This window comes from Electrona antarctica (genome assembly GCF_951216825.1).
Source record: "Electrona antarctica genome assembly, chromosome: 5".
Taxonomy (NCBI): domain Eukaryota; kingdom Metazoa; phylum Chordata; class Actinopteri; order Myctophiformes; family Myctophidae; genus Electrona; species Electrona antarctica.
In genome coordinates, this window is record NC_136810.1 from 27,288,776 (window position 1) to 27,305,865 (window position 17,090).

The 17,090-nt window shown below is 41.2% G+C and overlaps 1 protein-coding gene across 1 annotated transcript; it reads left to right on the forward strand.

Moving 5' to 3' along the window:
• The first annotated feature begins 569 nt into the window (after positions 1 to 569).
• Positions 570 to 17,053, forward strand: dus2 (dihydrouridine synthase 2). The gene is made up of 16 exons (XM_079501660.1): positions 570 to 673; positions 2,729 to 2,872; positions 4,039 to 4,084; positions 4,180 to 4,271; positions 4,366 to 4,409; positions 5,000 to 5,060; positions 5,420 to 5,467; positions 6,068 to 6,133; positions 6,249 to 6,319; positions 6,738 to 6,824; positions 7,382 to 7,550; positions 8,800 to 8,921; positions 12,399 to 12,539; positions 12,836 to 12,923; positions 14,549 to 14,622; positions 15,803 to 17,053. Exons 1-16 carry the CDS (start codon positions 668 to 670, stop codon positions 16,089 to 16,091), a joined length of 1,548 nt encoding a protein of 515 aa, XP_079357786.1. The 5' UTR covers positions 570 to 667; the 3' UTR covers positions 16,092 to 17,053.
• The last annotated feature ends 37 nt before the right edge of the window (positions 17,054 to 17,090 follow it).

The window sequence follows — 17,090 nt, forward strand, 5'->3', positions numbered from 1 at the left end:
CTTTTTTTTCAAATCCTCCAAAATCGTAAAAAAAAGACATACTATAGTATGCCCTCCGAGACCATGGACTTTCGCTTTTCCTTGATTTTCACCTTTTTTCAAATCCTCAATGATGAAGCTCTGGTCCATAGCTCTAATGCGTTGCATTTACACATTAGACCTATGGACCAGAGCTAAGACTCAATGTGCTATTGTAGGCTATATAGGCTGCCTATAACATCATACCGTATGATGTTGGTAGACCCGAAACCGACCTCAGGATACATCACTGAGGATACGTCCCATGCATCCATGCAATGTATTTTGTACTCATTTGTAGTTATAGTTATATTTATATTTTCACATATTTTATCATTTTAAAATCTAAAATTGCTGATATTTGCGCCGCCCTCGTTGAAAATAATGTATTTCAAACTCCAGCTTAATTATCACTCGCTCGAGCGCTCAGTTTTCTGCCCCATCCATCAATGTCGTAACTGAGTCACTCTGCACGCTGCGATGGGCGAGGCATAATGACGTAATTTTCAAAACAGGAAGTGAACAACACATGTGACATGATCCACATTGTGTGTACTGTTCGCTGTAGTGGATGTGAAGTGAACACGCGTGGAGTTCCACATGAAAACAGCTTCTTCTTGTCCATTATTAACCACACACCGTTTACTACATGTCGGTGAGTTTTATTTACTGCCAGGTACACCAGATATATCCCCACATTTAAGGAAGATGTGGTACTAGTAGTAGTATTTCTATTGTTAGGTCATCTCAGTGAACGACTGTGGAGTAAGCTAACGTTAGCATAGCACAGTGAGTGGTTCTCAGACTTGTTCATTTGAAGTATAGCCTACTTGCAGTGGTGCAACTTGTCACACTTGTCAGGCCAGTTGAGCACAGTAATGCCATGGTCAGTACACCAAGTACTAGTAGTTTTGATAGCCTGTAGGCAGGTGCCAAATCCAGTTGGAAAGGAAAATCAGCATCTGGTAAATGGCTGTGTGAAGTTTTCACTGTCGGTGATTATTGTCGGTGCCATGTGTCATCTGCTGGTGTTGACCACTGTGTCAAGTCCAGAGTCAACACAGCAATCTATCTGGATATTTTAGAGCACTTTGTGCTTCAGTAACTATTGTTGACAAGCTTGCTTTGGAGATGCTGATTTTCCTTTCCACTGGATTTGGCACTGCCTACAGTGCCAAAACTACTAGTTCAGTCAGATAAGTGTGCATATACCGTTAAATTTTATCTTGGCGTTCTGCTCTGCTACATTTTTCTCCCTGCTCGGCACATTATTATACAACCATTAAGAGCAGGGAGATAGATATACAACCAGTAAGATGCCCTGAGCGTGAGAAGCGACCTCGCCCTAAAGGCATAGTCTTGAGTGTACAGGGTTTGATGAGGGCCCAGGTAGGGCCGGGCCTTAATTTTCAGGCCTGTTGAGAATTCTAGTTAGTGCGGCTGCACTAATAACTTTAGGGCGGGCCCGTCTAGAGTTTGAATGGACAGGTATCAGTCAAAAGGGAGACATAGAAGAGGAAGGACGGTTGCTGGCCGGCTCCAATCCATATATGCAGATCTAGTTGATGATCGAGTCTTCTACATGTATGTCTATCCAGGGTTTGATGAGGTCAGTGTTGTGATCTCCATATATGGAGATGGCCATATATGGTGGCATGACGTGTCACGAGGCGTGATGTCATGAGGCGTGACGTATAAAGAAATATATCCGGGTCTTGCAGGGTTAAGTGAAATCACTGAATATACCTTTAATATACTTTTCAGATGGTCAACATTTCTGACAACAAAAAACAAAAAAAATACGCAATGAACCGAGAAGCGAGAATATATGAAAGTTTCACTTTTTGAATTATATATATATTTTTTTGCGGCTTACGTCTTTTATTGGTTTTTGAAGGGACAGACAGTAGGCTGACAGGAAACGGGAGAGAGATGGGGGAAGACATGCAGTAAAGGCCGTGTCGGGCTCGGGAGTCGAACCCGCGGCACACTGCGACTGGATCACCAGTCGGGTGCCCAGACGGTTACGCCACCGCCAGGGCCACTTTTTGAATTATATTGCTGAAGAAAATGATATTAATTTTCTTTGAGAAGAATCTGTGTATGAAGGTTTTCACCTAGAGCTCCATATATGAGGACGACGGCGACATCCAGCGCTGACATCAGGCTAATGTAGAAACCTCATATATGGGTATACTGTATACACGTTTGGCATCGTCATCATGACACGCATCCAGTAAAACCTTTTAATAAGAAGTATCCAAAGAGGTTTAGGGGAAATAGCAGCATTTGCTGTATGCTCCTCCTGAGAGTTTCCATCGCCTTCTGTACGAGACAGGATATTTGGTCTTACAACCCAGATGTCCTCAGTGATGTCTGGTCTTACAACCCAGATGTCCTCAGCGATGTCTGGCCTTACAACCCCGATATCATTGTGTAAGAAGTTTCGGCATCCCATTTAAGACAAGTTCTAATCGGACACCACTGCGGCGCCGTGCGGCGGGTATTTTATAAGCTGTATACCTTTTTATTTATCTATTTATCGACTGCTTTTTGGATACGAGTATTTATTTTGCAGTTTGCTTTAAAGACATGTTTTCAGCATATTAGGATCAGTGGCATTCCAAGGAGTTTTTCCATCTGCTGAAAATTGCACATCTACAACCCGTCAATATCCAATTTGTTGATGCTGATTGTTGCATTTTATTAGGAGAACGAACCAACCATGACATCGGGTACAGTAGGGAGACTGTGTTTCAAAAACATCACAGCCCTGGCTCCGATGGTTCGTGTCGGGACCCTGCCCATGAGGTTGCTGGCTCTGGATTATGGGGCCGACATAGTCTACTGTGAGGTGAGTAGCACAAGGCTATAATAATAATGAGTGAAGCTGAACATTTTATGTCTTAATTCAAACCTTGGTCTCCCCAGTTACAGCTTCTGATTGGCCGACCGCGTACATGCTGGATGTTTTTAGTACTGCTGTTGTGTCGTGTCGTGGGTCTATTTAATAACTTGCCCAATCTTAGCTTTGGTTAATTTCAAAATAAGAAGACAGGTTTCCTCTTTAACCCATTTAGACCTGAGGCCGATTCTACAAATGTCTTATAGTTATAAATCATGACAGTTTTCTGAAAAACCCATGTTTCTATGTCAGTGGTTCTCAGACTATGTCATGTCAAGGACCCCCAGAATTATCTGTATTTGTCCGCCGACTCCCATCTGAAAATATGTTGTTCTAGTGACCTCTCCAGAAGCAAAGATTTGAGTTGAAAACGTTCGCTCTGAAAGAATATATATTCAAAGATCTGCGCCACATTTTCACAATTTTTCAAACAAAATAAAAATAAAAATAGCAGACACAAGCTCGTAGCGCGGCACTCGGTGCCGCGCTATGAGCTTGTAGATCTGCTATTTTTCAATGGCTAAAGTAACATAATGCTCAAAACACGAAAAGGGGTTCAGAATGGGTTGAAACGGTGTTCCGAATGTCTGAGCGCAGATACAGCAACGTGCAGCTAGCCAATCGCGGTGCGGGAGGCGGGAAATGGGAAGTGAGGAAGAGAGAATTTCAGAGAAGTCAAAACTTAGATTAACACAGTTTTGCACACGTTTTCGCAGTCTCCTACTGCTACTTTATGCATGTTTGAAACATCTCATCAACACTCAAGCGACGCTGCATGTGTCCATGAGCAGACAGTGGTACAGCTGCGTCTATTGGAGAGTGGATTCACTTTCAAGGGACCCTAGTCCCTAGGGTATCGCCGTCCAAAATACAGAAAAGGTAACCGAGGGCCCCGAAAGGGGCTAGAGTCCTCGCAGGCTTGGCTCTTGAGTGTCCAAATGTAACCAAATGAACCCCCCTAATATATATATATATATATATATATATATATAAGGGGGGTCCACACCCATGTTTTTACAGTAGGGAAATGTGATTAGAGTACTGCGAGTTACTACAGAGTTGTTGTTTGTTCAACTGTTGTTCAACTAAATTAATTGTCATCCATGTCATTGCAGGAACTCATTGATATAAAAATGGCTCAGTGTCAGAGGGTGGTAAATGGTTAGTATATTATTCTCTCCTTTATTTTATCTTTTGAATCTATAAGGCTGCCCATTATGCCCAGTGACGTGTGTCTGTGTCTTTGTCTTTGACAGAGCTGCTGGACACGGTGGATTTTGTAGCTCCAGATGACAGAGTCATGTTTAGGACCTGTGAGAGGGAGAGGGACAGAGTTGTCTTTCAAATGGTGAGAGAGTCCTGATCCAGTGTGGTTTTGCTTCTATGTTGGTTCAGAGTTGACAGGTTTTCTGCAATAAGTTCTTTCTTTTATGTTTTTGCAGGGAACTGCTAATCCAGAGAGAGCGCTAGCTGTGGCACAGCTTGTGTGAGTCCACGTTATTAGACTTGAACCCTCAACCTCATTCCTCAAACTCTTAAAGGAGAATTCCATGCTAGAAGGCTTTCTTACCTTTATTTGTAGTTGTTACGTCCCCACCAAAGAGGTCCAGGTGTTATTTTGTGCAAAAGTGCATTATTGGCTATTTCCCCTAATATAAGCCCTCAACACCCCAATGCCCCATTCAATGCAATTCAATTCACTGATGGCTTATGGTAGGGAAATAGCCAATAATGCGCTTTTGCACAAAATAACACCTGGACCTCTTTGGTGGGGATGTAACTACTACAAATAAAGGTAAGATAGCCTTCTAGCATGGAATTCTCCTTTAAGTGCAACACCCAAAACCGTAAAATCATGTCTTAAGTTATAACTAACTATACGAGCTGTACAAAAGACTCTATAAATCAAAATGATAACCAAATGTGTCAGCAGACACCAACTCCATCAATCACTCACTGCGACTACAACAATGTCACCGAATGTATAGCAACTTCTGATTGCTTTACCTTAAATTCATGAGCATGATATTTCAGTATTTTACTAGAAAGGTTTTGTGTATTTCGTCTTATGTGCAGGGAGAAGGATGTAGCTGCTATTGATGTGAATATGGGTTGTCCAAAAGAATACTCCACTAAGGTGAGTTGAGCTCTTGCAGTTAATACTTACCTGTGATATATTTATATCATTTATTTGGATTATTGTTTGGAGCCATTATCGTTATCTCTGTCACTCTTTGTCTCTCTCTCTCTCTCTCGCTCTCTCTCGCTCTCTCTCGCTCTCTCTCGCTCTCTCTCTCTCTCTCTCTCTCTCTATTTAATTTTATATTTAAGCTTAACAATAAACTTTATTGTACAAAAACATACACAAATAGAATAATCTTTTTAGCATATTTTTCTGCCATATAAAAAGTTTGGACAACATACATATACCTGTGATAGGCCAATACCAGCTGAGTAGATTTGATCTATCGGTGGGCTCTGCTCTCTGCTTTGTAGGGAGGAATGGGGGCTGCACTTCTTTCAGAACCTGATAAGATTGAGGCTGTGAGTATGTCTTCTTTCCACTGATTGGTTCCCAACCTGTGGTCCGGCCCCCCTATGAGGGCATAGGGGATTGCGTGATGCCATGTCTATTTGGAGATAGTTCAACATCCTTCCTTTCATCTACTTAATGTTTCACAAATATCTAAAATAGCTGACCTACAAGCTTGTAGCCCTATTTTTTGTCAGTTTCCCTTACCTGTATCCCTAAACTTCTTTGCCTTTTATTTTGAAAAACATTTTAAAATTGTTCAACTAGCCAATCTATATTGACACGTGAGCTTGTAGATCGTCCATTTGAACAATTCAAAAATGTTTTTCAAAATGGTAAAAAAGGCAAAGACGTTTAGGCATAAGGGGTAAGGCACTGGTGAAAATAGGGCCCATTATTATTTCAGATTTTTGCCTCGATTGCACAACAAATTATAAGACAGGAGTATGAGGTTAATCAGGCTAATCGATTTAATCAATTATTAAAACATGATTTGAAAGTCAGTTGGGAACTACTGGATTATTCAATCGTTTGTTCAGAGCTATCCAATCTATCTAACTGAGTTGAATAGAAAGAACATTGATCAGATGTATTCCTTTTCTCAACTGTAGATCCTCAGGACACTTGTCAAAGGAGTGTCCAAACCAGTGACATGTAAAATCAGAATCCTATCTACTGTAAGTGCTGGATGGTGCAGTGTTATTATAGTTAAATCAAACTAAATATAATGAAATCCAGAACCCCTGGGCGTCCTTGGGCCACTCTAATGAAAGCTGACGTGAATGATTTTAGGTGGAGGAGACGGTGACTTTGGTCAAAAGGATTGAGAAGACGGGCGTAGCTGCTATTGCGGTTCATGGCAGGTAACCTTTTCATGCAATCATTCTACATCCCCATTTTAGCGCATTTATCAGATAATCTGTCTGGTGGAATCTTTTTATGTCCAAAATAATACATTTTCAGGAAATGGGTAAAAAAAACCTGTGTTCAATGGATCCAATGTTGTTATTTAGTCAGAGTCTGGCTGTGGGTTTTATAGATCCAACCAGTTAAAAGTATTACTGTAATGAGCTTGTGACTAATGACTACATGGAATCCTTTGGAACACATGTTATTTAAAAAAATATCATGTTTTAGACATGCTATGGTTTCCACCTGTCAGCAACAATATATATCCTATCCACTCTATGGCTACATGTCCATCTACTATTTGTAATCTTTCTACATTATGTCTATGTGCATGATATTGTCAAATGTTAAGCATTTCTCACTGGTGTTTAGGTTTAAAGATGAGCGTCCGAGGCACCCTGTTCACTGTGACTTCATACAGGCTGTGGCTCACAGTGTGTCTGTCCCTGTCATCGCTAAGTAAGACTCCAACTGTTCTCCTGGCATATCCGTTGACATATTTTAAAATAGCAGATCTCCATGCTTACAACGCATCACATCACAATGGCTGTGAGAGAGTATTTTCACCATTTGTCGTATGACAAGGTATATAGGTTAATTTGTTCAGTCAGGCTGTCAAAATCTTCATATCCAGTCATGAAATAAAGGCCTGTAGGAACCGCTTTAGTCAGAGCTATGAAATATATGGATATTATATGGATACCAATCAAGTGGTTAAACAGATGATGACGATGGTGAAAACAATAGAGGGTATGCGCGTGACATCATCATCATACCCGGAAGTTATGCGGGAGTGCCAAAAAAACACTTTTCTGACCTTGACAGCCCATACATCCAAACGGAAAGGTCCTATCTGATTGCATTAAACGACGTTAAACGACATTAAACTCACTTTACCACTCGATTTGCCACTCTATTTCCCATTCACTTTATGCATGCGCATACCCTCTATATATTTGACTGTCCATCAGCAGCCCTAAACCGTGTCTGTGTCCATGGCTGTGTGTTGTTAACAGTGGAGGCTCTTTGGACCTGGTGAAGAGTCAGTGTGACATCGAGGAGTTCCGTCAGGCCACAGGGGCGTCGTCGGTCATGCTGGCCCGGGCCGCCATGTGGAACGCCTCTGTGTTCCGCAGCCACGGCCTGCTGCCTGTGGAAGAAGTGATGGAGGAGTACCTCAAATATGTGAGTAGTGAGCACACAATGTCTTCTGGGCATGATTCACTAAGCAATTTACGCTCGTATATATTTTGAGCATACCAGCATTGTATATATATGTGTGTGTGTTTTATCTATGTCCTTTAATATGAAATACATTTCACTGTAAAGAATTGATGTTTAATCAGATTATTTGACTATAGCATGAAATGAGCTGCTATCTACGTTCATAAACGTAGCTAGGCTATCAGTACCTACTGATGCTATCTACACGTATGTTCGTAGACAACCGTATACTCCATATATGAAAGCAGCGACCTTCAGTTTACCCTTTTAGCTATGGGACTTTTAAATCCAGCTCCATTGAGCCTCCATTATAACAGGATTTTCAAAGTGCTGTATCTCAAAAGGTTCGAGTGCTGTCCATGGTGAGTCGCCGCGCACCCGACGATCGTAAATCATTTGTGAGTTTGTACCGCATCGCTGAGCACATGTAACTGGTTGTAATGATAGCTAAGGGTCTGAGTTAATGCGAGTGATCACTGTGCTCATAACAAAAGCCCCCACCTTCCTGAATAACCCGAAACGGACGGGTGGCATTCCTTAGGTGTGTGTATGCTGCCACCTAGTGGCACAGAAAACGTGAAGGGACTTCGAAAAGTCACCTGAAATAAATTCAACACAACAACCACCATAAAACTTCTTCTATGACATTTGTTCCCAAACATTTTCATGTCAAGGACCCCCAAATTGACACTAATTAGCCTGCGGACCCCCATTTGAAAAGATATGCCAGGGAACCCCATAAGAGAAGAGTTTGAGTCTAGCAGTGATTCTCAACCTGTTTAGTTTCAAGGACCCCCGGGTTTGACCTGAATTAGACTTCGGAGCCCCATTTAATGGCATTTCTATTTCTGAGACCCCCAATTTATATTGTAAAATCAATGTTAATTTAACTCCGAGTGTACACATGGAACCAAATGGACCCGTTGGGGTCCATTTTGTTCCATGTGTACACTTAGAGTTACAGACCCATAGGGGTCCATTTGGTTCCAAACTATAATTTAGCTGGGGACCCCCTGGAACTCCCTCAAGGACCCCTGGCGGTCCCCGGACCCCACTTTGAGAACCACTGTACTATGGGTACCTTCTAACCAAACAAGGTTGTCAGCTTGTACCCAAAGATGTTAGCAAAAATCATTTCTGAAGTGCTTTCCAGTTGTGGCCCCCTGACTATTCATTGGTTAAGACTAGTAATATGTTCTCCTTTTCTCAGGCAATACAATACGACAACAATGTGTTCAACAGTAAGTACTGTCTGTGTCAGATGCTGAGGGACAAAGTGGAATCTCCAATGGGAAAACAAGTCCAATCATCCCAGACCAATAAAGAGCTCTGGTGAGTCCTGCTTCATTTATACTTTCTTACGTCATTTGCTAATTGCGAGTGTTGTGAGTTTGTAGCTATTTTCAGGCTTGCCACTTCACTTTTACAGTCTGAGATCTTGAAACGGACTGGTATCTCAATACAAGAATATTCAACATTATATCGATACACTATGTGTTACACCATTTGTACCCCACGTATACTCTGTTCAGAACTGATCTGTAAGTATTCAGTGCACAAGTGGCATTGATCAAATATTTCCCTCACATACTTAACGTCTAAATGAAGGTTCAGCAAAGTTGACAGAAATGCCACTCACACCAGTCCTGTCTGTGGTGCCGACCCACAGCAAAAGATCATTAAAACATCAAAGTGGTCGGACGCACGCACGCACGCAGGCATGCACATGCACCATGCGTAAGCCTCGCCATAAGGCCCATAGCCCAAGTACCAAAGTTTGAGGATGCAGAGAGGTTCAACCCTTTCATCCACTAGAGGGCAGGATTGGGCAACATTTTCTGGAAGACTTGCTTTGTGCCTCCTTGGATATGGTGTTTAGGTATACATTCTGGGGGGAGGTGTTTGCAGATGCTGAATATTTGGCAGGCTTTACTCTAGCCTCTAGCTCAGTCGGTAGACCGCAAGGTCATGGGTTCGATCCCAGGCACCGCCAACTCAGTGTATGAGGAGCACGGCTTGATGTTGTGCGGTACTTGTACTGGGAGCTGATGGTAGGTAGGTGTTGCGCTCCACCTCAGACCCAGATGTCTAGTGCATTGAAACTGGGATAGACTCCCGCAACCTGGCTGATACCGACATTAACTCTTTGAGAGTTTCAAGGATTTCTATATAGTTTTTAGACTTCTCTATGGCAGAATGGCGTTTTTGAATGATTTATTGAAAATTCTCTGTTGTGAATGTGTGACAACGAAAGACCTTCAGAGAAAGCTTGGCTTGTCTGCTTCCAGGAAAAAAATGAACTGAGTTGATAAAATGTTTAGTTTTTGTGTTGGAAGCCATTTAAAAGAGCCTGCATTTACACTGGGTAGTGTTTCTAGGACAACAAAAAAAGTTATGCCCGGTTGAAGTTTTATTTTCTAAATAACTTTTTTTCTGCTGGGCGTACATAGCCATGCAATATCTCATTTTAAAGGGTGAGTTGTCTAGTTCAATTAAAATAAAATAAAAAGTTTCTCACATGTACCACTGTAGATATTTTGCCATCTATAAATAGCATGGTCAGTCATGATCAATCTGACCTATCCAGCTAAAAGTCCCCCTAGCTCTGAAATGGAACATCATATAAACTCAATTCTTTTTTGGGGTAAAATTAGACATTCTAACGCACATTTTGATATATACCATGTTTACATAGTCTTACCAGTACCTTGTCTATTCATGCATGTATCTCAAAAACCTGTTGTGAAGAAACAGTTTTGATAAAAAAACACATCCAAGGACATTGTTTTGATATGACTTTGTGCCCATGATATGTATCAAAATATAGACTTGAATGTATACTGTATTATAACAAAAAATTGGGTTCTTACCATCTACCGTTACAGAGTAAATCACAGTTGAAACTCGCTTAGTCAAACCATAAACCTCAGAATAGTGAACAAAATAGCCATGACAGGTCTAACTCATTGTAAAAGCGTCTTTTATTTTTTATGACTACTAACATAATACAATTATAATAAATATTACAGAAAATAAATAGGCCTACATACAAAACAGTTGTCCCCAAACTCCCCAGTGTCCCCAAACCACTGCATTCCAGTTGTTCTTGACGGTGTGTGTGTGTGTGTAGGCTAAATTAAAAAAAAACAACAACTGAAATGAATGAATGCATCCGGTTCAGTGTCGGAGAACTCCATCGCAGTCTTGACTCTTCGTCTTCATCATCATCATCATCATCATCATCCTCCTCCTCTGATGCCAGTTCTAAATATATAAAAATAAACATTTAGCTGTAGTCAGCCCGGCCAATAGCCAGTTGGGGGTGGGGGGGACGTAGGCTATCTGACATCATCGTCATCATCATCATCACACGGAGACACACTAAACAATGTACAATCATGATAGTATACAATATTCAATTAATGCGATTATCATGCAAGCTCAGACGTCAATGAAACGTCATACAGATCTTATATAATACGCTACTGTTAGCTTCACTCCCCGTCCCCCCTCCGATCCTTGTAGCAAGGTCATCATATTCACGCGTTGCTTCAGTAAACGATGCATGTTTGTTCTCCGTCTTTGTAGACAGTAAATAAAAGGAGCGAACATTACTCTAAAGATCAGATCGCCTATAAGGCACGCTACAATATAAAATACTTGTACTGCCATGCGTGCATGCCTGCTACGATACATTTGTACTGCACCGACCAACCGATCGACACAATTAGCCAGCACCTTTGGTGCTGGCTAATGGCTGGGGGCCATCGTGGTGAGTCATTCTGGCGTCATGATCTGACTAGTAGTAGTAATTATCCAAGCATCTATTTGTAGCGATCATCTTATGATGTCTGATCACTATAGAAGGGCATTTTCTACAATAAGATTACCTCAAAACATTCCGGGTTGATCGTCTTCTTCAATGGTTTCCCGGTATAGCTCATCGGACGACGATGGGGAGACAATGAAAAAAGGAGGGAGGGAGCAGCGAGTCTCGCTGTAAGCACTGGACCAGGGCTACTCCGCCTGGAGAAGGCGACTGGGACGCGTATGGATCAATACTACTACCACAAAACTCGCTCAAATAAATAGTACTGCTTTCAACTTTTTCTGCTAGAAAATCGCTCGGGCGAGACGGGTAAACAGGCAAAACAATGAAAACTATGAAGACTCCCTCTGCCCCCACTGTTTACAGGGGGTGGGACCAGCTTCCAATGGCAACACGTACACGTGTGTCACGTGACACGGGTTTTCTGGGTAATGTAGTTGGAATATAAGCTCAGGAATTTAAACAGCGCTTCGGAGCATATTAATATGTTTAGATTAATCAAAAACGGCGAAGACGCCAATTGGCGTCATTGATCATTTACGGAATTCTGATGAAGACGCCAATTGGCGTCTTTCACCTTCTAAGGGTTAAGCCTCTCTGACTCAAGGGCCTTGCAAACGGGGAGCGATAAAACGCGCATACAGTTCATTTTCAATGAGACCTGCGTTATTGCTCGGAGAAGTCGCGGTGCGACAACGCAAGTGTATACTCTGACTTACTTAAGTAAGTCAAAGTAAAGTATCATTTTGAGGTACTTTTAAAAATAGCCGGTCTACATGCTCACTATTTGTAAGCCTGTAGATTGGCTTGTAGATTATTGAATGAATAAATACACACATCACATTCATTAAATTAAGTAGATTTTAAAAAGTAAGTCCTATGCGCATTAGAAGGAACATATCATGGCTTTTATGTGTACAGACTGTAAAGCAACAAAAAAAACCTAAACCACCCTGTAAGTGAAACCATGTGTGTTGCAGTGACGCCTACGGGATGCAGGAGTTTTATGAGAAGATGGAGACCCAAATGCAAACCAAGAGAGAGGCCATCCAGGTCCATAGCCACCCTGAGCACCCCGTCATGGATGGAGATGTCACTACCATGTACGTCAGGTTTGAAAGGTACGTTGGTTGGTTGTTTGGTTAGTTACAGTCTGCCTCCTGTTGGTACTGATGTGGAACATTTTCCTTGGCCTCCAGGGAGTCTGCATGCAAAGTTTCACGCCGATCTGTCCAATGGTGCCGGGGATTAGCTGCTCACACACGGACAGCAAAAACATTGTCTCGGCCACGGCTTCAGTCTGTCGGAGACAATAAGAAAAGGAATTGTAGTCTATTGTAACAGTATTTAAATTGTGATATTGCAAATTGAAGTTACAAAATCTTGAGTACTTCTTCTACCACTGTGTGTTTTCTAGGAGGGAGTACCCGCCGCAGATCACTCCTAAGATGTATCTGCTGGAATGGACCCGCAAGGAGAAGCTGGAGCAGCCATTATATGAAATTGTAAGATGGATTCAAGTTTGCAGTCGCCACTACTGATTTCAGTCATTTAGATGCCAAAGAAGCAAGCATGTCTTCTATTGAAGCATGTTGCGCAATAGAAGCCAGCATAACGTAATATATTCTATGGGAGACAGGAAGTATGTTGTGCGATAGAAACCAGCATTTATTCTACGGAAGCATGTTCGCGAAAATAGCCATTCTACAAACTCTCAATTGAGAGCTTGTAGACTAGTTAATATTATAAAATGAGAGCATTTGAAGTGGCCATAAACAACATTTTTCAGCTGTGAGATTGTATTTGGCTTTAATCCATGCAGATTACACACTGCATTGTGTCTCTTTACATAGCAACACATTCATGTTTTGTCTACAGGCCGCTGAGGCTGCTTTAACGACCAATATTGTATGACAAAGAGTGGTGTCGCTGTTTTTAGTCTATACTGTTCTCAGCTGAAAGTCTCTTGTTGTACGATGCTGAGCTCATCCAACAAACGGTTGCTCAAGTTTCTGGTCGAGTATGCACTCACTATGCCAGTGGTTCCCAAACTATTTTATGTCAAGGTCCCCCAAATGGACCCCAATTAGCCTACGGACCCCATTAGAAAAGTATATGCCAAGGACCCCCATAAGAGAAGATTCTATGGCTCTAGCAGTGATAATCAACCAGTTTAATTTCAAATACCCATGTGTACATAATTAGTGTAATGAAGAATATAGATACTAGATTACCTTCTGTGTACATGCAGCAAGAAATAAAGGATAAGATAAGATAGACTTTATTGTACCGATGAAAGTTTGTCTTGGACGCAACGTTATTTGCTGTTGAGCAATTACAGTGCATACACAGACTGTAATCAGTCCACGCACGCACGCGCCACACACACACACACACACACACACACACACACACACACACACACACACACACACACACACACACACAGTGCCTAGAGTACATGATACACAGACTGCCTACAAATTGCACACTGCCTCTCATACACGGCTGTAGTTAGGATAGTGTACATAATATGTGCAGTAAAATTTAGATGGTCTCATCAATATAGAATCATTGTTAAATGTAAATTGTTTTTAACAGCTGGTAGGGTTTAAGTGGATAAAGTGGATATATATACACAGTATCTCTATAGTTGTAACTTGTGTTCAAGACGGATCTGTCCGATATTTCATATTCCATCGTAATTTGGTAACATTGGCTTTCAAAGTTTGCAGGATTGGCCTGTTTTGAACAAAAAGCCTCTAATCATGAAAGCAGCGTGCAATTTATGTGCAATCTTTCGCATACTTTCCTACTAGGTTGAGGAATATATCCCAACCTTTTCACATTGGCCTGTTATAGCGCCACCAACAGGTGGATTTTTGCAAAACACATTTTTGGAACAAAATGCCTCAAATCATCCAATTGCCATCAAAGGCATAAGAAGAAGTGGAACCCTTTTCACATTGGCCTATTATAGCGCCACCAGGAGGCCACAACCTGACCTTGCCTGGTGGAGACCTGTGCCCCGAGGGGCACTTTTTCTAGTTTTCCTTTCTTTCCCTTCTAATTCATTGAAATGCATCAACTTCACTGATGTATATGGGTTCTTTCTGATTCTTGTGTTCAGGTACAACGCTCACAAGACAGAGCTTTCCAATCAACGGTAACGGTAGCAGATAAGAAATACAGATCGACCTTGTGGTAAGGAAATAGAAAATCACTGCAAATATGCCAATGTTTTTGTCATGTTTTTCTTGTGTTTCTTTTCTTTTTCACAACGGCCAGATTTATTGTTGCTAACGGGCAGAAACCTCCCATCTCCATATTTCCATTTTGTGTTTTTTCATAAATGAATGCCCTACGACGTGATCATACTACAGTGTCACACGGAAGCATCAAAAGTAGCAGATCCACAAGCATGAAACACGGCGTGAAGCGACACATTTTCAGCTTGTAGATCGGCTGCTTTTGAATTTGAATCCTGAAAAGTAACAGTTTTTAACATGTTTCCACCTGACAGATCTCTGCTGTCGGGAGGAAACCACCTAACTCCAAAATGTTCATTTTTCAGGAAATGAAAAATATACATTTTTCAGGAAATTAAGAAAACCGTATATTTTTAAAACAAAGCAATACTGCCGCCTCAAAGTTGGTGTTGTGACTTTATTTATTGTCAATTACTTCCATGAGAGGGAGAGAGGTGGTGGAGTTAGTTGCTTTAGCAGACAGTTTGAGGGTCCAATGGAGTTAATAGGTTTTGTCCAAAGCACTTTTTACTACTTTCCATTGGTTCAATATTTTCGAAACAACACACAGACGTAAAGGGTGTTCAATAGCACTGATCTATGCTAAAAAATAAAAAACCTCAAAAATTGAGTTATGAGGTTTCCTCCCGACAGCAACGAGATTATGTGTGTTCAAACTAGAGACGAAAATATTTTTAGTGTGATTTTGGTTGCTGTATTCTTTCGTGTCTTCACCCATTTTCCTATGCATGCACGACACGTTGTCAATCACTGTACCAATAACAAAGTTTTAATCTAGCACCTAAAATAAAAATAAGCAGTGAGCTACATGTTCCATTTCATGTCTAAAATGTATCGACCTTTTACAATCAGGGTGTCAAAGGCACACAGCGAGTGTGTTTTTCCCATGTGAGTTGCAGTTTCATTATTGGTGTGACAAAATCAATAAATATAGCTGTCGAGATGACAACAGTGAAGCAAAACTTTGAAGCGAATAGGCAAAATTCATTCATTCATTTGCATTGACCCGTTATACAGTACATATGTATATTTTCAGAGGTACCGTTGCAATCTAACCCTCCCCTGCTTTGCACGTAAAACCGGCAAACAAAAAGTCTTGATTTCATTGCACACAGGGAGAAGTCGAAGAAGTTCGCGGAGCAGGCAGCAGCTGTAGTGTGCCTCCGTATTCTGGGAGTTCCAGAGGGAAAAATTGGCGAAGAGAACTCTGGCCTGGTCTGTAAGAGGAAGAGGGAGGCCAAGACCAACGGCACCATGGAGGACGATGTGACCAAGAAAAGACACTTGTCTGATTCTGATTCACAGCCACAGGTAGACAAAGAGGCCAGGGGGACCGCTGCAGTAGCACACAATGGGAACCATCGTAAGCCGGACACGGGAACAACTTTGGATCAACATGACTGATAGAATAAAACGTTTAAAAAAACAACTCATAAATGTGGATGAAAGACCACAAGATGACATGCTGCTTTGGTTTCCAACGGAGGTGGGCATGACATGCCCCGACTGCTATTGACAAGGAAAATGTACTCAAACATTTTCACTTCTAGGACCTTCAGATCGATGTGTATTTAGCCACTGAACACCCATCTGAAAATATTTTGTGCCAGGGACCCCCATACGAGAAGAGTTGTGTTAAAACGTTTTCAAAAGATTTTTATTGTTTTTCTTTTCTTTTTTTATTAGACTATATGCAAGCTTTGCGATGCGTTGTGAGCTTGTAGATGAGCCATTATCAAATCAGAACCAGCTTCCAGAATCAGAAATACCCCAAGCATAAAATACAAGTGGTTAAATTTTGTTTAAACTCTGGACACATGCACAGCACAGATCACATGTGTTTGGCATCAGTTTCACAGTTTGTGTTCTTTTCTCCAGAGGATGTGGTCATGTTTTATGTTTCTTTTACATTTATTAAGAACATTGAGATTATGCAAGTACAAACTACTACAAACAATCTTGATTTAAGCTTTCAGCGTTGCCTTGAAGAGGAGGAGAGTTCACGTGAGGCTCGATCTGTTCATGCCCACAGTAACCAAGTCTTATTTTTATTTTTTATTTTTTTAACAGACGGGTCAGTTACAATGTTTATTAGCGCCATAAAAGCGGTGGTAACTTCCCCCAACCACTAGAGGGCAATGCCGAAGGGATATAGGTCTACAATGTTTGTTTTTTTATTTCATTTTATTTTATTAAAGTTTTCATGTAGCAAACATCACTTCGGGGAAGTTGGGGCCTTACAAGAGACTGTGTTTTATTTATTTTTTATATCGGCGCAAATTCTCCACGTCAATTGAAACCCCCTCATCTATTTGTTTTGTTCGTTTCAAGAAATTAAAGAAAATAACAGTTAATTTGCATTATAAGTTTGGTGTTGGATAAAAACAAATATCGACTTTAATT